We start from the raw sequence: 23,942 nt of genomic DNA on the forward strand, positions 1-23,942 counted from the left end.
AATATACAGCGATTCCGATTTTTTCTGTTCAGTATTTATTTGATGTTCCTATTATTATTACTTGGATGTGGAAACTTGTAACTCGTGACGAATTTAATATTGAATTGCGATATTTGTATATTTTATTAATTTTGGCTGAAGAAGGCACTGTGTTGTCGAAATGTTCCTAATTAATTAATTATTTGTAACAATAAATTTTTATTGAATTTAACAACTTTCATGCTTGTTATTGGCCGTTAACCTTTCATATTATTGTTGATACATACGAGCTTGATATAATTTAATTTTATTTATATTTTTTCTTTTTAAATTTCTATTTCGTATAAGAGTTCAATACAAATACATTCAGCTTATTTGTCTAGTAGTTTTTTGAACTCCGGATTCAGAGCTTTTTTTTATCAATCTTTAAAGTATAACGTATGGTTTCTATAGATTTTTTTCCTGTAGAATTTGAATCCGTCGGGAAAATGAACCTAACACGTATCGTTTTATAGTTATTTCAACTTAAAAAAGTCGAAAAATGATCTTTTTGACACTTTTAGGTACAGATAGCTCCGAAACCTGACGTGATAGAGCAATTCGGGCAACAGATTCGGTTTCAGCATGCTAAAATTCTTCGGAAATGACTATTGAGGTCTGAGGATAAAAAAAGTCGAAAGTCGACCAGTGTTATTATTAGTAGTTATATGTTAAGGAAATGTATTTTAAACTGAAGTTTTATATGAAAAAATATGAGTGAGGAGCGTAACGTCTTTGTGTGAAATTGTATATTTTGTTAGATCATCCGGACGTACCAAGTCGTATGGGAATAATTAATAATTTGAATAAGTTTGATGCGGATTTCTTCGGATTATCTTTCGAGGAAGCGCACACACTCGGACTAGAGACGAAAATGTTATTGGAACATTCTTATGAGGCAATTATCGATGCCGGTATCAATCCAAAGCAGTTGCGAGGAAAAAATACTGCTGTGATCATAGCAGCATCCTTTTCTGAAACGCAAGCTAAATTTTTGTTTGAGGATTTTGAGGTAGAGAAAATTATTAATTGACAAGTGTAATAGATGAGATTATTGAATTTATCATTCATGTGCGAGAATTTGTAATCGCCAACTTTCTGCAATTAGATGGGTGGTCTGAATCTTATTGGATGTCACAAATCTACAATGGCAAACATGATTTCGTACCATTTAGATTTGAAGGGACCATCGTATGCAATCGATACAGCTTGCAGTTCTAGTTTTTATGCCATGGCCCTTGGTTATCATTACATCATATCGGGCAAATGCGAAGATGCGATAATTGGGGCTGCACAATTATGTCTTAATGCAACTGTAAATCTACAGTTCGCTCGCCTTGGTACTTTTACTGAAACTAATTCTAAAAATTTTGTAATATAATGAGCATAAAAATTAAAGAATTACATTTTTGTGATTTGCAAACAATAAACAGAACGGGCAGTGTAAATTTAGTAAAAACATTTCAACATTTGTAATAAGATTTTTGTCAAAATGAAATGTTTTCTTTCGTTGAGACAGATAATCTTTTAATTTCTCTATATACAGGGTGAGGAAAAAGTCTGGACCCGGTGAAATATCTCGAAAACAAGACATGTTAGGAAAAAATGTTTTATACATAAGTTGTAGGGCTTCAATAAATGCATCAAACGGTGGTACTTATTTGACCTTGAGCGTAAGTATGGAGGAGCTTTCAAGGTCAACTTTAAAATTTAAAAAAATTAAAACTTGATACGGGCAATAAGAGCCAAGCGTGACGTTTAACCGCTCCATAAGCCATCGATAACATTGTAAGAATAAACGTGTCACTGTCTGTTTAAACGTTCTCTGAGACACATCTACCTCTCCGTTCATCATACGTTTTGTAATCGACCGACGAGCATTGCGAGTTGACTTTAATTAATGACTTCAATTTTGTAAGTTGCGTTTGGTTTTTTATCTTTTTGTTTGACTCTTATATGCATTTTCTTGAGGGTGGATGTTGCTCCGGATGTCCACAGGTATCGTTTAACGAGCCACAATGACAAAGGACATTACACCAGTTCGAATTTCCTGGCGCTCTAACCAGGAAACTACACGACGATGCTTTGGAACGTGTCGGAGTGCACATCTGCCCAAACGATAACGATGACTTGATGTTCGCGGCGTTAAGGTTTTTTATATAGGCTTATATTTATGTAGAATTTATACAATGCGCTGAGGAGGATCCCAAAAAAGGGTCGAAACGTTCGTAATTTTGACATGTATCTTATAATAAATTTTAGTGGTTAAACGTCACGCTTTGCTCTTATTGCCTGTATCAAGTTTTAATTTTTTGAATTATAGAGCCTTTACATATAGCTATTTTAAAATTTTTAATAGAAACCCCCACTTTTTATTTAATATTCTTGTAGCTGACATCGAGAGCTTTTCAAAACACTGTCAATAAACTTCTTTCGGTTGAGTACTTTTCGAGATATGAGTTGACAAAGTTCAAGTACCGCCGGCATTAGCATTAGCCAAGATGTACCGCGTGGAGGTTGCACGGTCGGATTTACACCCCATTGTGTGTGTGTGTGTGTGTGTGTGTGTGTGTGTGTGTGTGTGTGTGTGTGTGTGTGTGTGTGTGTGTGTGTGCGCGCGCGCGCGTGTTATATCAACATATCAACGGTTATTAAACTCATTTCATCAGTTATTCTCTCCCTATAAGCACACAATATTCCTAGAATGTTGTATTAATATTATTAAAAATTAAAATAATATTATTATAATATTCCGAGAATATTATATAATATTTTCTAATATCATAGGATTATTCTGTTGATGTTATATATGTCCACTTTACATAATATCCTTTAGTATATCATTTTAATATCAGTGGAATATTATAAAAAAGTTCTTAGAATATTATTCTGGTCAACAAATTAACGTTCATATAACATTCCTTGGATATATATAGATTAAAATATTTATACAAAGTTATAAACAAAGATTTTATTTAATAAAAATAATAACATTTATAATTTTTTTCATGTTCTCACATATCCCTCGCACACTGATTAATAGACAATATTTATAACTATTCGTAACATTAATTTTAGAACTATTATTCATTAAATATTTATAAATTTTTTAATTATTAAATTAAAAATAGTTTATTTATTTGATAGTTTATTTCCGAAAACTTAAAATATTTTTATAACATTAAATAATATAAATTAATATAAGGACCCTCGAGATTCAAATATATGAGAAGTAGGGCAGTAAGGGTCAGACGCAGATCCTTGCGCGTAAATTCAATAAATTTATTAATCCTCTTCGTACATTAATCCGAACAATTTCCGGACGTTTCGGTTCCGGCACTTACACAAAAATTAACAAAGATCCAACATTAACGCTCACAAGAAAGATCAGGGATGCAATCGTGAGATGGAAAAATCTAAAATACATTTCAGATTATAAATATAAACAATTATTATGCACCGATGGTATTCTTCCGAGGACTTATGGATTACCAAAGATTCATAAAACGGGCCATTTTTTTAGAATCATAATTTCTTACATTGACAGCCCCACATATGACCTAGCTTTTTTCTACACAAGATTATTACCGAAAGCAGTCCTAAACCTGAAAGTCATATCAACAATAGTTTCGAATTAGCTAAAAAATTAAACGGGACACAATTGAGCAATGACTACGTACTTATTTCCTTAGACGTGATCTCTCTATTCACGAACATTCCTACAGAGTTGGTCCTAGAAAGCATTTCCAACAGATGGCCATACATTTCAAAAAAGTGCAATATACCGAAAGACGAATTTATTAGGGCAGTTGAATTAATTTTAAATTCAACTTACTTTTGTTTTGATAATTTGATTTATAAGCAAAAATTTGGTTCTCCCATGGGCTCTCCGTTTTCTCCCATCGCTGCTGACATGGTAATGCAGGATTTGGAGTGCAGTGTGCTGCGACAACTTACGTTTATCCTACCGTTTTATTTTAGATATGTAGATGACATAGCCATGGCGGTACCTTTTTATGCTCTTGACTCTACTTTGCGTTTATTTAATTCTTATCACCCTAGACTTCAGTTCACTATTGAAGTCGGGGGGGATAAGTTGAATTTTTTAGACTTGACAATTATTAGAAATGAGAACACATTGGAATTCGATTGGTTTCACAAATTAACGTTCTCAGGCCGGTATCTTAATTTTTTGTCGCAGCACCCTGTTTTCCAAAAAAGAGGCACGATTATTGGCATGGTAGATAGGGCCTTCTTACTTTCCCATCCGAGATACCATTCTAAGAACATGAAGTTCATAATAGATATTCTTCTGGAGAATGACTATCCGTTGGCTTTCATCTTTAATACAATCAATACTAGAATAAAATCGTTACTCAACAATTGTACTCGCAAACAAAATGAGCCTTCACCCACGCGGGAAGAGGAGCGACGTACTTGGTTCACGGTTCCATATGTTCCGGGCATTTCCGATGAATTTAAAAGGGTTGTTAAAGACCAAAATGTCAACTTGTCTTTTTATAGCCTCAACAAACTTAAGAGTTTTATTAGTATACAGAAGGATATCCTCCCTATTCAATCTAGGAAAAATGTGGTATACAAAATTTGTTGTAAAAATTGTGACGCGTCATACGTGGGTCAAACGATGAGAAAAATAAAAACTAGAATCTCAGAACACCGTAACCACATTCACAGAAATACATCGACTCAATCGGTTACTACAGATCATAGATGGAATTTTGATCATGAATTCGATTGGGAGAATATCCAAATCTTAGACAACGAGAGATATTTATCCAGGAGATTAGTCTCTGAAATGACTCACATCAAACTTCAAAAGAATGGTATTAACTCACAAAATGACACAGAGTTCTTGCATCACGCATATATTACGGTTCTGAATAAGTTGTAATCCATGCTCACGGATATGACGTCCTCAAATTCTGTTTTACTATTGGTTTACCAAGTATCTTAGTTTATCTTACTTACTTGACACACTATGTACAAACTCGCCGTTGTTTTGACCTATAACAAGCTTTGCAATTTGTCATTTCATCGTTACGTGTTGTGTCGACGAGAACGTTTAGTCTCCTCGCATATTATCCATGTTATACATGACGTCTTATTCCACGTTTTTCGGACCGCTTGGTGAGTTTTAAAGGTTTCCTCTATATATATTTTTTATAACTGATTGAAACTATTACAGATATGGATCAAATGGTCCTGGGTTCTGACATTTTAATCAGTTAACTCGCCTTCTGGCACGAAAAACGTGTGACAAACTCTCGCTACTGCTGAAGATGGCTCGAATCGGAGCCGAAACGTCCGGAAATTGTTCGGATTAATGTATGAAGAGGATTAATAAATCTATTGAATTTACGCGCAAGGATCTGCGTCTGACCCTTACTGCCCTACTTCTCATATAATTAAATAATATTATTTTATATAATATTCATATAATATTATCAGGAGCGGACATATAACCATCTACTAATATTACTAGAATATTGTATTTAATGTTCTAAGATTACGTCTAGAATATTATTTAATATTAAATAATATTACGCGCTTATAGGGCTGCTTCTCAATTCTTCGACGCTCGCAGATTTTGTTTTATAATCATGATCTTTTAAGAAGCCCATAAACTCGAATCACGCTAGCAAGCGCCGGCAATACGCTGTTGATAGGGATACGCTAGCAAGCGCCGGTAACACGCTGTTGATAGGGATACGCTTGCAAGCGTCGCGTCGGCATCTCTGGCGATAAGCAGCTGAACTCCACGCTTAGGGGCTTTTTCTCTTTCAAGCTTTTGTAGTTTAATAACCGTTGATATGTTGATATAACACGCGTACACGCACGCATACACACACGCACGCGCACGCACCCACGCACACGCAATGAGGTGTAAATCCGACCGTGCAACCTCCACGCGGTACACCTTGGCTAATGCTAGTGCCAGCGGTACTTGAACTTTGTCAACTCATATCTCGAGAAGTACTCAACCAAAAGAATTAAGTTTATTGATAGTGTTTTGAAAAGCTCTCGATGTCAGCTACAAGAATATTAAATAAAAAGTAGGGGTTCCCATTTAAAATTTTAAAGTTGACCTTGAAAGCTCCTCCATACTTACGCTCAAGGTCAAATAAGTACCACCGTTTAATGCGTTTGTTGAAGCCTTACAACTTTTATGTATAAAACATTTTTTCCTAAAATGTCTTGTTTTCGAGATATTTCACCGGTTCCAGACTTTTTCTTCACCCGGTATAATATATTCTATATATATAACAGTACCGTCCATAAGTAAAAATTTTTTTATATATAATCATATATAAATGATTATGTATATAATTATACAAAACTATATATGAAATATGTCCATATATAATTAGATATAATTACATGTAGTTATATATGAAGTCCCACTTTATTATAAGTGTGGACTCCACAATACAACTGATACAAAAGTTGTGCCGTACCGTGATTTATATAACTTGGCGCAGCTTAGCGCGAGACACTGCTGTGTTTTTTGATTCCGTTTTTATACCACTGTTTATCAAATTTTAAATATGAGAAACAGATCCCATCACAGATGCCATTTATGGGATAATCAGAATTTAAAAATGTAATATAATATACACGTGTGTGTTTATATATTATTGTATATAATCATATATAATCTACTATAAATGCTTTTTATACATAATTATATAAATTTATATATAAATTTATAAGAACCTATATATAATCATGTTAAATTATACATGAAGCATTATATTTACTTATATATTTATATATATATCTCAAACGGTGCAGAAAAGCAAGGCACACATGTTAAATAAAAAAGAAAAGTCCTCTAAGCCGATTTTTGTGAAAAATACACTTTAAAAATCAATGTTAAGGCTCCTGGATGGTCACCGCAGAACTCTGCGTTGACGGTGGCGACGTACCGTCGCGGCAGAAATAAGAACTCTCTCCAATGGAGAATTCTGTCCTTCGTGACATGTTAACAACCTATTTTGTTGTGCATGCTATTTCTTTATTATTCGCTCTGTGCTTGTGCTCTAACGTTTAACGTATTCGTGAAAGTCGTAAAATTGACCGAAAAGTAAGATTTGCATGCGGAAGGAACGTTTTCACCTCCTTTCGATAGTCGTTAAACAGCTGTTTTTCCCGTATGTTTAGGCTTCGTTTTATGGCTGTTTGTTTATTGTCGAGGGAAAAGGGTAGTTTTCGGTCAATTTCGGAAGTGTTCTGAAACGGTCTATAGTGATGTTTTATTGAAATGTCTTTTTATTTGAAAATGGCATGCACAACAAAATTGGGTGTTTTCCTCGCCTCGATAGTAAGAATCCAATATGGCCGCGGTGACCATCCAGGAGCCTTAATTGTGTAAACAGTTCAATACAAGGGAATTCAAATGTTTAAAAAGCTGGGGGCACGGGTTTCTGTTATCCGATCAAGCTGAACTTTGGCAGAGATTATTTTTTTGTGAATTGGAAACATTTTGGAGGGTGCCGCAAAAAAAATTAAAAAAGAAAATTTTTTGTCCAGTAAATATATATATATAAGGACCACCCTAATATATATATATATATATTTACTTATTTATATAAATATATATAAGTAAATATATATATCTATATATATATATATATATATATAATTTATATATAAAAGGAGTACTTATTTGCTATATATATAATTATATATAGGAGTCAGCCACAGTATATTATACAGGGTGGGAGAAAAGTATGGAAACCCTGAAAAATCTCGAAAACTATAAGTTTTACAGAAAAATGTTTCAGACAAAAGTTGTTTGGTTTCGAGGGGGCCATAAGATGGTACCATTGGTTTGACCTTGGATGGTCGTTTAAAGCTCACGTAAACGACACCTTTAATTTCTTAAATGGAAACCCCTATTTTTCAATGCATATTCTTGTAGCTGATCTCGAGAGCTTTTCAAAACACTATAATAAAGTATTTTTTCATTAAGAACTTTTGGAATTATGAGGCTTGAAAGTTCTAGTATTTTGACATAAAATACAAAATATCTTGTAAAACATTAAGTTTTCGGTAATGTTACCTTAATACTTTTATGCACAGAATAATGAGACGAATCAATTGGTATGAAAAAGACATAGTTGCTTTTAAGAAAAAGTATGCAGATGCGTGTTGCAAATTACATATTTTTTCTTAAAGGAACTGTGCCTTTTTTTCATACCAATTGATTCGTCTCATTATTCTGTGCATAAAAGTATTAAGGTAACATTACCGAAAACTTAATGTTTTACAAGATATTTTGTATTTTATGTCAAAATACTAGAACTTTCAAGCCTCATAATTCCAAAAGTTCTTAATGAAAAAATACTTTATTATAGTGTTTTAAAAAGCTCTCGAGATTGGCTACAAGAATATGCATTGAAAAATAGGGGTTTCCATTTAAGAAATTAAAGGTGTCGTTTACGTGAGCTTTAAACGACCATCCAAGGTCAAACCAATGATACCATCTTATGGCCCCCTCGAAACCAAACAACTTTTGTCTGAAACATTTTTCTGTAAAACTTATAGTTTTCGAGATTTTTCAGGGTTTCCATACTTTTCTCCCACCCCGTATATATATAATTATATATAATTATATAATAGCTTATTATACATAATTTTGTATATTTCTATATAACTATATATATATTATATTATATATAGTTGTACCTATATAAATATATAAACAATTTTTTACCGAGGTTCCCGGACACCTCAAAATTTCGAAATAAGAGTCCAAAACTTCCCAGATAGCCACATCTGCTAAAAGTAGACTTTACAAACTGTGTGCCGCATGCTACATTGGCATAATTTTGCAGTAGCAAAGCATGATCTGCCGTGTCAGATATACACATATGTGTAGAAAATGAAACAGAAATCGGTCATTATATATGATATGATAGCAGATCGTGACGGCACGTTGTGCACGGTTTCTGCCGCGTTTCTGCGATAACATTGTGGGCACCCTGGCGAAAATAAGAAGTTTCATAAACGTTTGTTTGACGTTTACGTGAGCGTTTGCGGAAGTTCATTGAGAGTTTAGAAACGGTCAGTATAGAGAGTTCGTAGAGCGGAAATTGCAACGCTGCAGCGTTTGAAAGGCGTTTGTATATAGCGTTTTTGAGAGTTTGCACAGCGTTTACATGAGCGTTTGCGTAAGTTCGTTGAGAGTTTAGAAACGGTCAGTAGAGAGTTCGTAGAGCGGAAATTGCAACGCTGCAGCGTTTGAAAGGCGTTTGTATATAGCGTTTTTGAGAGTTTGCACAGCGTTTACATGACGTATGACGTTTGCTGAGAGTTCTTTAAAACATTTAGAGATCCTCTGTTAAGCGTTTAATAAGTCGAAAGCGTTTGCTTTCATCATTGGAAACTGCGTACTGCGTGCAGCCTCTATTGAGCGTTTAACGGGCGTTTACTCTTGTCGTTAGAAGAAACGGCGTAAAGAGCGTTAAATGTTAAAATCTGCTTTTCGCCTCGCAGGGGGTCTGCTTATATACGCGACTGGATGTATTTTAAATGCGAGAAAGATGCGCCGCCTAGCGGCATTGTTAGAAGAACGTTTGCTGAACGGAGGGAAAACGCTTGTGTTACGGAGTCGGGAAAAGCGTTTCTTGGGCGTCTCCAAGCCATTTGCGTTAACGCCTTACAAAACGTTCACTGCGCCTCTACAATTCGCTACATCGGAAGAGCGTTTGCTGAACGGAGTGAAAACGCTTGTCTTACGGCGTTGGGAAAAGCGTTTGCTAAACGTTTGAAAAGTCTGACAGCAAACTCTCTGCACGAATGCGTTTCAGCGTTTACTGAACGTTCTCTGAAAAGCGTTACCTCAGCATTCCAGAACTTTCATGAAACGTATAGACCGTCGTGAGACAGGTTAGTTTTACCCTACTGATGACCAGTCATTGCGATAGTAATCCTGCTCAGTACGAGAGGAACCGCAGGTTCGGACATTTGGTTCACGCACTCGGTCGAGCGGCCGGTGGTGCGAAGCTACCATCCGTGGGATTATGCCTGAACGCCTCTAAGGCCGTATCCTCTCTAGTCAAAGGTGGCAATGATATCTCTAGGAGTCTCGTGAGTCGAAAGGCTCAAAACAATGTGACACACTACTAGGCGGCCGGTCCTCGCGGTCCGGTCGTCGCACGAGCCCGGTTTGCCGTACGGCGCCTCTGCCCGTCGTCGGGATCTCACCGCTTACGACGGCACGGCGTCTAACGGTCGAACATGAGTTTCGCGAGTTCGATGTCGAGACTCGGAATCGTCTGTAGACGACTTAGGTTCCCCGTTATATACAGCGTTTTATAAGCGTTCTGGAAGCGTTCAAAACCCAACGGCGTTAGGTAAGCGTTCTTATAAAGTTTGAAAGCGTATAAACTCTCAAAAAACCCTCATTGAACGGTTGTCAACGCTTTATAAAGCTTCTTATTTTCGCCAGGGAAATTAGTTACCAGGTCAACTTTGATACTAAAATAATGCTAAAATTATGTGCTTTTAAAATATGCAAATCCGAAATTTGGGGTGCTCGTTGTTTAAGTTAAGAAAATCCTTAAAGAGTGTGTCACGCCAAGAGTAAAATACATTAAAGCAATAAGTTACCAGGTCGACTTTGATACTAAAATAATGCTAAAATTATGTGCTTTTAAAATATGCAAATCCGGAATTTGGTGTTCATTGTTTATCTTAATAAAATAAAGTGTGGTCACGACAAGAGTAAAGTATATTAACGAAATTAGTTGCCGGGTCAAATTTGGTCTTACATAATTTTAGTGTTATTTTAAGACCAAATTCAATCTGGCAACTAATTTCGTTAATATACTTTACTATTGTCGTGACCACACTTTTTATGCATTTTATTAAGGAGGTTTAGCGGCTACAAAAAAATGCAGCCAATTTCATGAAATTTTAATATGTTGTTCTGGAATGCAAAATAGAATTATGTGAATTTTTGGGGAATTTTTCACCGTCCCGTTTTCAAAAAAAATCTACTCCAAAAATTGTACTTTTTAGCATAGGTTCTTATGGAAAATGACATTTTGCACACCTTTAGAATGAAATAAGTGCAAGAAAAAATGCAAATAATAAGGAAAAAAAATATGCACATGTAACTTAATAATTTACAAATAAATGAGTGAAAGAAAGGGGAAGGTTACCGCACATTTCGTAGAAAAATTAATTATTAAAGCATAAATTGCTAGATTTTTCGTCTGCTAGACTGCCACGGTCGTGAGCAGCAGCACGCACGCCACGCACTATACACGCGGCGACCAATCAGAGCAATCCCCTTCACTTCCACTACTTCAAACGCTAGTGCGCTGTTGCCAGAACCCCCGCGTCCCACTACTCCCCCCGATGAAGACACCGAACCTCCTTAAGTTAAACAATGAGCACCAAATTCCGGATTTGCATATTTTAAAAGCACATAATTTTAGTGTTATTTTAAGACCAAATTCGACCCGGCAACTAATTGCGTTAATGTACTTTACTCTTGTCGTGCCCACACTATTTATGGATTTTTTTATGTTAAACAACAAGCACCAAATTCCAGATTGGGATATTTTAGAAGCACATAATTTTAGTGTTATTTTAAGACCAAATTTGACCCGGCAACTAATTGCGTTAAGGTAAACGTCCCAGTGGCCGGACATGTCCCAGTGTCCGACCACATTGGCGAAAAATACTTACTATTTATTTGAACAATTAAAAATAAAAAAAATAATTATTGTAAAAAAAAACTTTAATATTTAACAATTAATTGGGGAAAAAGAAGTAAACCTAATTTAAAATTTTTGTATTTAAAAAACTTGATTAAATGAGCACGTGTCTGTTGTTTGTCAAAATGATGGCCAATCGTTAACAGATTCGTTAAGCGTAAGCATGTAGCTAATAGTATGAAAATTGAATATTTAATTATATATGTAAATAAATAATCAATTATCTAATTTTAAAAATTAGTTAGAAACTCGTTTTGACGAAATTCATCCTAAAAATAACAATTAAAACGATATTTTTAAGTGTCCGGATACTGGTGCATTAAAAGTATCAGTGGTCCCAATCGCCGGACGCATGTGCGAACGCAACTTGTCAAAAAATGAGAGGTTAGGACATGCAGTGTCGCCTGTTGTAATCAATAGATTTGTGTGGTAAGTGTAATAATTACATGTTTTTAAAGGCATTTAATTGCATGTGAGACCTTTTAAAACTACTCTGTAAATCTGAATCAATAAAAAGTAACTGAAATAACAAACTGATATCAGTGAATAGTCATTGACCGCATCAGTGACTATTCACTGATATCAGTCTAAACTGTCTAAAATATGCCACTTCAGTTACTTTTTACTGATTCAGATTTAGAGAGTACTCATCGACAATTTATCTTCATTTACAAATGTGAAAATTTGAAATAAGTTAATTATTAATTCATATATAATAGCTATATTGTTACCCCAGATAACATTATGACGTCATAAAGACGTTTGAAAGACGTCATAAAATCCCTTAGACGTCTTAAAAAGGTTTCAGAAAGACGTAGTTTTCACGTCTTTAGGACGTCTTAAGCGTCGTCTACAATGGCAGCAGGAGTATACAGTAAGACGTAAACAGTAACTTATTGACTAATGGGATTATTACAATTCAAGAATAATTGACTGTGGTTGGTCAATAGCTTACTGCTTACGTCTTACTGCATACTCCTGCTGCCATTGTAGACGACGCTTTATGTCCCGATTTATGACGTCTTTAATACAATGGATTATGACGTCTTTAATACAATGGATTAGGACGTCTTTAATACAATGGATTAAGACGTCGTTTATACGTTATTTTAAGACGTATTAAAATCGTCTTATTTAATAATTTTGAGACGTTTTCAATTTTATTTTTTTTTTATTTTTATTTTTAGATACATACATGTGTACAGCGGCGCCATTATATATATATATATATAGAAGTTATATTATGTTTAATAATAGATATGTAGTAATTGTAACTTTTTTATATTATGTTTGTCTTAACAAATTATATTTTATTATTTCATTATTTCGTGAAAAAGCAACAGCACCAAATTTTTCTTTTTAAACTCCGTAGCTTTTTTATAGAAGATATCCCTTTGCAGAATTTATATATATGAATGTATGTATAAATATATAGTTATTTCATTTTGAACGCAGAAACTAGAAGTGCAGCTAAAACAAACAGATCTACGCGTCGTGCGTTTGCATAACATCGTGATGAAATACCTCTTATGTTTACGCAGACTTAATTATAGAGACTAAATAGAACTTTAATATCTGATAAAATTACGCTGTTATGTATTGTAATAACAACGTACGAGTAGGTACATAAGCTCGTTTTCGATCTGAGAGCTTCGCGAATATCCAATCGCGCAAGCCGGTAAGTATCATTTCACAAGTACAAAGTTCATTCTCTTTCTTTCTTTCTTATATCTCCCCGTTGCAACCGGCAACGCACTTTTTCCCTTTCCTCGTTACAATTTTTCTTAAGTAGCTTATTTTTATCGATGTAACTTATTTTTATCGATGTTAACGAATTATATAAGATATTTATGATTTCTTGGAGTTATACTTCATTCGGTCGGTAGCATGCCGTAGCCACTCCTGAATCACCTTTCCTACATCTTGTAAAGTGCAGCCTTTTTTATCCGCAACATATTCTGCAACAGTTTGTAATATTATTAATTAATTAATGACATTATTTAGAAGTAAGAAAATACATATGCAAGAAAATCTTACGATATACGTTGCAATGTAAATATACATCCATAAAATTACATTAGCAATCTATTAAATTTCTTTTTTGCTCCAACAATTAATAAATAGCTACAAACTTGATATGATAGCTATAAATTTAAATTAATATATTACACGTTAACTATGTTTTAAGAAATATATGATTCTATTACATTAATTTTAAGGCTACTTATTGATCATTAAAGTAAAGAAAAAGTTTCCTGAGTATTCTACAAGTTTGATTAATTAATCGCGTGCATGTATCATTTTATGGGTATAGTTTCAAAGTTATATCTATTAAGAAGGATCAAAACTTATGGTCAAAATATCATAACAGTTCTAATTGACCAAAACCAATGGTTGAATATTTTGAAAATTTTAAGCATATATTTGTCATGTATGCAGGGTGTTACCTAATTCGTGCCCCTACTATTTACACAGCAATATTTTTTATTAAAAATTGAGTCAAAAAGTCCTGAACCATTTTTTTCTATAATGCTTAGTAAAATAGTAACTATTGAGTAAAGTCAATTTACTCAGTGCTATCCTTTAGGCAGCCGTACATTAGTGAGCTGCGCGCCTGGTAGTATGAGTCAGTGTACGCTATTTTACTAAACTATAGAAAAAATGGCTCAGGACTTTTTAACTCAATTTTTGGATAAGAAATATCGCTGTGTAAATGGTAAAGAGAGCAAATTAGATGACACCCTGTATATTAAAGTATCAAGAACATAAAAAATACCTTTTATTATCGTATAAACGAGGCTAACCAACGAGACCATAAGAAATTATCTTATTAACGGCAGATAGCGCTAGACTAGTCACAGGTCCTGTAGTTTCTTCAGATCTAATGATTTCCAGAAAGGGAGTGAGAAAGACTGCGGGTCCAATTGGGATAGATCTCGGTGCTCATTTAACACCTCCTTCAAGGTACTCAAGCCCTTCATGAGAGTATCCTGGTCGTCGTCCTGAAAATTAAATTACACAATTAGAGAACAAATCTTTAAGGCTACAACTACATCTATCGTAACGCTTTGATCGTGGTCGTAAGCAATAAAGTCGTCGTAAACCGTATATCTATGCCAATATATCTATAAACACATTTTTCTACGCACGTCGAGAAAGCTGACAGGTTATGTTGTAACGCCAGACAAGCGTCGTAATTGTAATTATTGTAAAGAGTTCAAGCTCAACTCATACGATGAGCTTACGATAGCGAGTACGACGAGCGTTACGACCGCTTACGGTAAACATTACGATAGATGTAGTTGCAACCTAAGATCTTTTGCGAATTGTCTCTACTGCTTCATTGTCAAATTTGGAGCGCCTACCAAACAATTTCTACAACCTGTTTGATTAGGAACAATAACAGATATGTACGTGCCCAAAACACTGACGATAATCGTCTTATTCGCGAGAATAGTTCGTACAGGTGATGAAAAAAGATCCACTAACCTGGTGAGAGTATGACGACCATCGGGCACCTCGCCGCATTGCCGTCACCAGGAGGCACACCTTGCCCTCGACGACGTACAGGCCACCCCTACAGGGGCCCGCGGGCCTCACGATTCTACTCATCCTCGCGCGTTTTCACCGTTACGCCATAGCAGAATTCCGAAAGATCGTACAGCACATATATCACTGTTATTGCAGTCCGCCACTATTAAACTCGGGTCCGTGGGTTCGTTAAGCCCAAAGGATTGCGCGGCGAATCAATCCTCCCTGCGGGTCGAAATAAATGTGAGACCATCGTCTCCACGACACTCCACGTTGCGATACGTATATTATAACGTCGCAAAAGCCCGGCGCGTGCCGGCGCATGCAGGCGCTAGTCACGTGACCTCATTCTAAGCCAATCAAATAGCACGCCTTATGCGCCATATTGTAAGACGTCATACAGACGTGTTTCTAACAAAGTCTGAAAGACGTTTTTTCTAAGACGTCGTACAGACGTATTTCTAACAAAGTCTGAAAGACGGTTTTTTTTATGACGTCATAAAGACGTATTTCTAACAAAGTCTGAAAGACGTTTTTCTTATGACGTCATACAGACGTATTTCTGACAAGTCATAGAGACGTCTCTTTTAAGACGTCTCTTACAACGTCATTATGACATGCGTGTTGTGTGGGACCATAATCAAAGTCAAAATTTATTTTTCATTACCTCATGATGAGCTTAGCTGGATTTTTTATGTCAGTGAAAGAGGCTTTCCGGTGATGAAGGAACAATTAAACTTTAACTAATTATATTATTTTGCTCAATTATTCGATTTTTTATCTGCCTGTTCACTGTAGTTAAAAACTTTATTTAACTTGTAAGTTAAATGCCCTATATCATGCAATTGACAAGAATAAAATATATCGTTAAATATATAAACATCAATTTAGAACTGTTTTTTGTCATTAAATATCTATTTAGAACAATATTTTTCATCAACATGCTAATTTTCGAATTGGTCGGACACTGGGACAAGTTATGTCCGGATACTAGGTCATAACCTATTTCAGCTGTCCGGCCACTGGTACATTGACATGCTCCATTACTTATGTAAATATTTAATTAATAATTGATATATGTGAGTTGAAATAATTTTTCCCTGTTTAAGAGAATCTTAAGTTTTCGAATAAATACAAATTATTTATATTAAAGATCTTTCTAATATTATAAATTGTATTATTTGTGACAAATTATGCTTAAACGTCCGGCCACTGGGACATTTACTAATATACTTTACTCTTAGCGTGACCACACTTTTTATGGATTTTCTTATGTTAAACAACGAGCACCAAATTCCGGATTGGGATATTTTGAAAGCACAAAATTCTGGTATATCGATTTTTTTGTTTACGGTATTCTATACTTGTTTTTCAGGAGTCCGGGGTGCTAGCTTCACGTAAAGCCAGCACCCCCACTTTTGCTATTTATTTCCTGCAAATTGGTATGAGCACAAAATTCGCAATTAGAGCAATGAATTAGCACATAATTAGCACTTAATTATGCCATAGGTCCAAATTTTTTTTTTTAGTGGTGGGGGTGCTAGCTTCACATAGATTTAAAAATGTCACATGTCGAGGGTCTAAATTAAAAAATTCAAAGTGACCCTGACTTGACCTTAACGACACATGGTGATAATGTCAATAGATCTTTTCAAACCCTACAACTTTTGTCTAAAACGTATCTTCCATATTTTTCGAGATATTTGACCGTTCCGGGACTTTAAGGATACCCTATTGCTTATATTGCTGTTATTTACTGATTATATTCAAATGTCGGATCATCCGATATATGACATCCGATGAGATCCGTTTCTCGTATTTAAAATATGACAAACGGTGGTATAAAAACGGCCATAAATCACGCGCACAGTACAATTTATATCAGATGTATCGGAATCCACGCTTGTAATAAAGTGACACACTTGAATTGAATCGATATGTTTATGGTTTTATATCATTTTACACCCCTTTATGATTTTTAATTATATCTGATCTGGATACATTCGGTAAATAATTATATCTCGACAAATCAAATTATATCTTGTCAAATCTGGTTATATCTGTTCAGATCTAGCCAGATAGAGACAATTTGCAGATCTGGTCAGATCTGATAAATTAAATACGATCATATCTCGGCAGATCTAATTCCTTTTTCCCGGGATACATATTTTTTATCTTTTAGGTGTTTTGTCACCTAATGGTTACTGCAGACCTTTCGATGTCGCTGCAAACGGTTATTCACGTAGCGAAACAATGGGAGTGATATACCTCCAAAAAGCAAAGAATGCGAAAAGAATTTATGCTATATGTCCGCATATTAAGACAAACAGCGATGGTTACAAAGAAGAAGGAATAACATATCCATCGATGCTTGTGCAAAGTACTTTGCTAATGGAATTTTACAATGAGTGCGGAATACCGACATCTTGCTTAGATTACATTGAAACACATGGTACCGCCACCAAGGTCGGCGATCCTCAGGAAATCAATGCTATTCATAATGCTTTGTGTAAGAATAGAAAAACTCCATTAATGATCGGCTCTGTAAAATCCAATCTTGGTCATGCTGAAGCAGCAAGTGGTTTTTCTCAGATCGCTAAGGTAAAACAAATGATTTTCACGTTTATATATTTTATTTTTAAATTTAATTTTATTTTTATCGCGCACACATGCACACACACACAAACACACACACACACACACACACACACACACACAGAGAGAGAGAGAGAGAGAGAGGAGAGAGAGAGAGAGAAGAGAGAGAGAGAGAGAGAGAGAGAGAGAGAGAGAGAGAGAGAGAGAGAGAGAGAGAGAGAGAGAGAGAGAGAGAGAGAGAGAGAGAGAGAGAGAGAGAGAGAGAGAGAGAGAGAGAGAGAGAGAGAGAGAGATCATTTTACGTGAGAATTGTTTGACACTCTATCGCACTCGAACTCAAAGATTTATTAAAATATCGCAAAAACCTTTTATTAAATTCGATTTTATCGCTGGTACATACCCAGATAGCAACGTGTCTGCATTGTTGCTGGCATGTTGTCGACAACATAGTATGTATATTGCTATCAGAATTGTGGCAACTGAGTCCGCATTTGTCGGCAAGTTGATGCCTTCACGATATAACAATTTTGTATAACAACTTGCCAGCAGCTTGTTGGTAACTTATGCTGCGGTCTAAAATTGTCACCCATTTAACAGATTCAAAATTCGAGCTGTTGCTGTAATAATTCATAAGATCACACAATGCTGTCATATATTGCTAGCAACGCGAAATAAATTTGACGCTGTTTCTTGTCGACAAATTGCTGGCAATACATATATCCAATGTTGTCTGCGTGTTGCTTCAAATATTAAATTACTCGAAATCAATAGAAGCAAATGTACAAGTTGCCAGCATCATAAGCAATCACAGGTTTGCGCGATTTTGCTCAGACACGCTTTGCTATCTGGGTATATATATATATATATATATATATATGTGTGTGTGTGTGTGTGTGTGTGTGTGTGTGTGTGTGTGTGTGTGTGTAGCAAAAATGTTTTTAAAAAGTTTTTAGTTTATTATGTTAACTAAGTTGGTTTACATTTGACCTGCCATGTGATTTAAAGTTACCTGCCAACTTTAAGAACATTATATAGTTTAAATTTGAATAAAAAAACCTTTATGTAATACTCAGTATGAAGAATAGGGCAAGGAAAGCCGTAACAGAATGTTCGTGTTTTATTATTTTTAATAGACAAGTATTATTCCAACCATGGTAAACTGCGCGCCGACAAATCTCCTCCCACCCCCCCCACCCCCCAATTAAATCGAGACCACTGAGGCATGTGGTAAAATAATAATGGTACATTGCGATAAATATTACCACATGCCTCAGTGGTCGAATTGGTACGACATCTTTCACGGAATAAGGAAAGTTCCAGGTTCAAATCCTAACTGAGGTAATATTATTCGCAATAATTTCTTTATATACAGTTTTTAGATGTTACGGTTTTTTTGCCCTATTCTTCATACTGAATTTTAATCCGCGAAGCCATTTGAATATTACTTATGTAATACATTTTTGTCTTCCCAGGTAGCAAACACAAGTCATTTTGACGTCAAATTTTGGTCCTTTACTGACCATTCCTGACGTCACTAACTGGCGGCATAATGACGTTAAAATGACGGTCTAATGTCACAGACAATTGACGTCATTTTCTGACGTCTTATTGACGGCAAAAATAGGTCCATTGTACGACATACCGGTTTCTAGAAATGTTTTTTATGAAATTAAAATGTTAAAATGTCTACTTGATAAACGTTTATAAAAAAATGTTCTTTTTCTTTATCTAAGAAAAAAAAACTTTTTTAACTGTTTCGTTACATGCCATGTGCGTATAGCCGCTCTCAAGGCGGTCACCCATCCTAGTACAGTACCGCGTCCGAGTCGCTTGACTTCGATGATCCAGTGGACAGTGACGATCTTCTCACCCTGATGCTTCCTTATTAACTGTACTTGTCTATAACAGGTACATCTTTAAAGTGTTCAAAAATCTTGTAATGATACTCTTCTTGATAGCTATAACACTGTGTGAAATAGTTATCATAAAACTATAATCACACGCAACTACATCCACTTATACCATAAATTCGCCACTTCAATCATAAAGTTGCTAAACAAACATATTGCAGTTAATTTTGTGGTTTTTATTTTATTATTACTTTATTAAACAATATTAAGAAGTAAAAATAGTTATATTACAAAAAGATCTTATTTGGACGACTTTAAGACGTCTTTAAAATGACGTCTTTAGATGGTCTAAGAAATGACGTCTTATAAACGTCCATTATTAGTCGCCGATGTCATAGACTAACCTAACCAAAAATGACTAAAAATAGACGTCATAATAATGTTATGGAATAACGTCAGTATAATGTCATTTTTAAAGACATAGTCGCTTTTTGGTCATTTGACGTCATTTGTACAAACATGACTAGTATTTGACGTCAAAATGACTTGTGTTTGCTACCTGGGTTTATTTTATCTCTTATTTAATATAATTTAGTTTTAATTTGATTTTAGTCTTGCATTTATTACTATAGAGGGAATTATTTACTTTGACATCAAACAGACATCAAAATGACAGTCATAATCACCATCAAGGTGTGGGACGTTTTGCAGTCATGATGCCATCACTTTGTCATCAAATGATCTGCACTCTTTTTGACATCATACCCCTCATAAATTTGATGGCAATTTGACATCACTTTGACTAGGTTGTTTTCGCTGGGTTGTTAACTCAGATGACTTGTGAGATTAATAAAAGAGAATCAACATTTGAAATTGTGTTACTTACCAAGCAGACAGTTATCACATGACCTTCTTTTGCATGCGCGTGCGGCCACGGAGCATGCGCATGTGGTCGCGGAGCATGTTCGTAGTCTCTATTCTATATTATTACATCGATGTGATAACTTCGTCGTAAAAGAGCGTTTACATGGCATTTAACGTCAGTAGTTATAACATCGATGTTATAACTTTGGCGTAAATCGGGCCGTGTAAATGTAGTTTGTATCTCGTCAGTGACCTAGTTTACACCGATCTCTTGATACGCATATCAAATAGTATATTTGAGCTGATCAGCCAATAATCAAACTAATTTACTAGTTATTTACTATTTAATACGCGTATCAAGTGATCGGTGTAAACTAGGCCAGTATATATATGACAGCTAGGTTTCATAATCTGATAGTCGTCAACTTTAACTGTTAATATCTCGCTTCGCGGGGCAGAGCGACACTTTTTTCTGCCAGATTCGGTCGTTTTGTGCAAAAACGCGTCGATTAAGTCTAAGTTCAACGAAATCGGTGAGGAGTGAGCTCTTTTCACTATTAATTATCTCATAAATATTTTGTGCTGTCTGAGTATATACATAATATCCACGCCGTATTGTTGCACTTTAAAAGTCTGTCCAGACTCTTATATAGGGACTCTAGGTGTAGTAATTAGCACACTACAACCAATATGTTCTCTGTCGGCACCTTTGATCTTTTGGTTTCCGATTTTCCGCCATTATTTGGTTGGACCATCGCCGTATCAACAGTTAAAGAAGCCCCGGTTTTCAAGGTTATAACTTCTGCTTTTATTCGGCTTGGAAAATCTTATCAAAAGTATCCAAAATTTTCCCCAATATACAAGCGTTTCTGCGCGTCACACTGATTTTCCAATATTTCACCTCAAATGTACGAAAATCACTTAGCATCTCTGGCGTCACACCGACTTTGCACTACCACACATACAAAAATCCTCTGATTGGTCCCAACCAAAATAATGGCGATGCGCAGTACGGATCGGCGCAAACCACAAAAACGGGTTGAGTGAACATACTGGTTATACTGTGTAATTAGTGCGCTATATAATTTATTATTAGTCCCTCTAATCTGAGTCTGGTCATAGAGTAACGACTTTTGATTGGTTTGCCATTTCTTGGCAAAAGCAAGAGAAACAGAAAGAGAAAGCGATACAAACGTATATCCTTCTCTCTCGCAGAATTTTGCCAGAACTGACAAGTTGGCCAGACTTTTGATTATATAACCATGGACTGCCAGACCTCAATGAAGTTAGCCGGACAAGTTTGACTTAAAACATTTTTTTTTACGAATCGTTTGTTAATCGTTTGTAAGCGATTGTTAGACTAATTTAAACATTTGTTAGTTAATAGGTTTTGTGTAAACACAAAAATAATTTTTAGTGTTAATATAGCCGATAAATATAGAATTCTTTACAGTTTTTGTTTCAAAACGGGTTCAATCGATGCGGAATCGTTTGCTGGTCCAGAATAAACTAATTAAAACGTTTGTTGGATCACGGTTTCGATAAAAAAGGCGAAATCTGTATGTGCTTCGTCACAACTCCGTGGCCACATGCGCAAGCAAAAGGTGTGCGAATTTGAAACGTGTATATAATATACATATAATGCAAGTTTGTGTCAGTGCTAAAGGAAGTAATTTATATATTAATACTAAAAATTATTTGGTAATTATACAGTTTAAGGGCTTTACCTCAAATATCGATGAAATTATGCTCAATTAATCGACGCGTTTTTGCACGAAACGAAAGAATCTGGCAAAAAAAGTGTCGCTCTGCCTCACGAAGCGAGATAATTAATCGTTAAGCTGGATTCAGACAGGACGCGTCAAGCAGCGAGCAGCAACCCAATCAGCGAGGTGATATCAGCAGTGGCGTAGAAAATATCGCCTCGCTGATTGGTTGCTGCTCGCTGCTTGACGCGTCCTATCTGAATCCAGCTTTAAGGTGCGGTCACATGGACTGATATTTTCCGTGTAACGCGTATCGCGTAACCAATCAGAAGCGCGAATATGCATAACCGAAAATGCAAAACGCTTCTAATTGGTTACGCGTTTACGCGTTACGCGGAAAATACATGTCATGTGACTTCAGCCTTAAAGTTGACGATTATTCAGGTTAAGGCTATCGCACACAAAATTGCATAGGCTGCATAAGCATAGCATAAGACTGCTGGACCAATGAGCATCTTATGTAAATTAATAATATGGTGACATTATGCTGGATGCTTATTGGTTTAAGCGGAGAGCACACACTTCTGCATAACGCATAATGCGTAAGCATAAGAAAATTGATTGGTCCATACACATGTGCATAAGAAAATAGACCAATCAATTTTTTTATGCTTACGCATTATGCGTTATGCAGAAGTGTGTGCTCCCCGCTTTAGCGGTCTTATGCTACGCTTATGCTAAGCTATGCATTTTGTGTGCGATGGCCTTTAAGACCGTCACACACAAAATGCATAACGTCGCATAAGCATAGCATAAGACCGCTGGACCAATGAGCATCTTACGTAAATTAATATGGCGACATTATGCTGGATGCTCATTGGTCCAGCGGTCTTGTGCTATGCTTATGCTACGCTATGCATTTTGTGTATTATAGCCTTTATGCTGCCATATCGACGACATGAACATGCCCCGTGGTCACATGCGCATGCTCAGTTTCCACGCGCGCATGCAAAAAGTGCGCGAATTTGAAACATATATGAACTTATAATGCATTACTTGGCTTTCTTTCAATTTTAAATAAATATATCTATAAAATATATGTTATGGTCAAAGCCCGCGGCATTCCTACCCACACAGAACAAAAAGCTCTAATAGACGTCCACTAGACGTCCATCATGGAGATTAAAAACCTCCATTAGACATCCATGTAACTTTCCACGGACGTCTACTACACATCCATAGTTCCGCATCATGATGCAAACGTGACGGCAACAACACATATATAATGATTTCTATCCGTTATTGTGTATATGTCATCCAGCTATGAAGTTTTTTAATTGTATCTCGTTGCTAACGAAGTGTTGACAATATAAAATTGTCACAAATTCCTCACAAATTGATGCTGTCACGTTGCAATCAATTTGCTGTTAATAGAAATATAATTCATATGAGTTCAACACGACAAGCCTAATGCTGTCTCACCTTGTCCCGAGTTTGTCAAAATTAGTTGCATTAACGACAAGCTGCTTGTTAGCAGTACATGGCAGCAAACTCACAGCATTTGGCTATCTGGGATGAAATATCGCAATGATTCATAGTACTACTGGTTCATTGTTGGACTACCTAAC

The 23,942-nt window shown here is 35.6% G+C and overlaps 1 protein-coding gene and 3 long non-coding RNA genes across 5 annotated transcripts in view; 3 read left to right on the forward strand and 1 right to left on the reverse strand.

The window, feature by feature from the left end:
* LOC139779912 (fatty acid synthase-like) overlaps positions 1–23,942 on the forward strand; it is a 65,172-nt gene that overhangs the window by 3,621 nt on the left and 37,609 nt on the right. For both annotated transcript variants that reach the window (XM_071718407.1, XM_071718409.1), the window contains exons 3-5: positions 780–1,030; positions 1,127–1,358; positions 17,482–17,900. In XM_071718407.1, coding sequence (XP_071574508.1) covers positions 780–1,030; positions 1,127–1,358; positions 17,482–17,900 — 902 coding nt within the window. The remainder of the gene's footprint in view (positions 1–779; positions 1,031–1,126; positions 1,359–17,481; positions 17,901–23,942) is intronic.
* Positions 1,367–2,355, forward strand: LOC139779926 (uncharacterized). Its single transcript, XR_011720056.1, has 2 exons — positions 1,367–1,932; positions 2,017–2,355. It is a non-coding gene; the product is annotated as an uncharacterized lncRNA (long non-coding RNA).
* LOC139779925 (uncharacterized) lies at positions 12,920–15,551 on the reverse strand. Its single transcript, XR_011720055.1, has 3 exons — positions 15,258–15,551; positions 14,545–14,770; positions 12,920–13,726 (listed from the first exon to the last, which is right to left on the reverse strand). It is a non-coding gene; the product is annotated as an uncharacterized lncRNA (long non-coding RNA).
* LOC139779927 (uncharacterized) lies at positions 15,600–17,235 on the forward strand. The gene is made up of 2 exons (XR_011720057.1): positions 15,600–15,819; positions 15,870–17,235. It is a non-coding gene; the product is annotated as an uncharacterized lncRNA (long non-coding RNA).

This window comes from Temnothorax nylanderi, unplaced genomic scaffold (genome assembly GCF_030848795.1).
Source record: "Temnothorax nylanderi isolate EJ_2023f unplaced genomic scaffold, tnyl_v1.0 TNYL_tig0250_pilon, whole genome shotgun sequence".
NCBI classification, from domain to species: domain Eukaryota; kingdom Metazoa; phylum Arthropoda; class Insecta; order Hymenoptera; family Formicidae; genus Temnothorax; species Temnothorax nylanderi.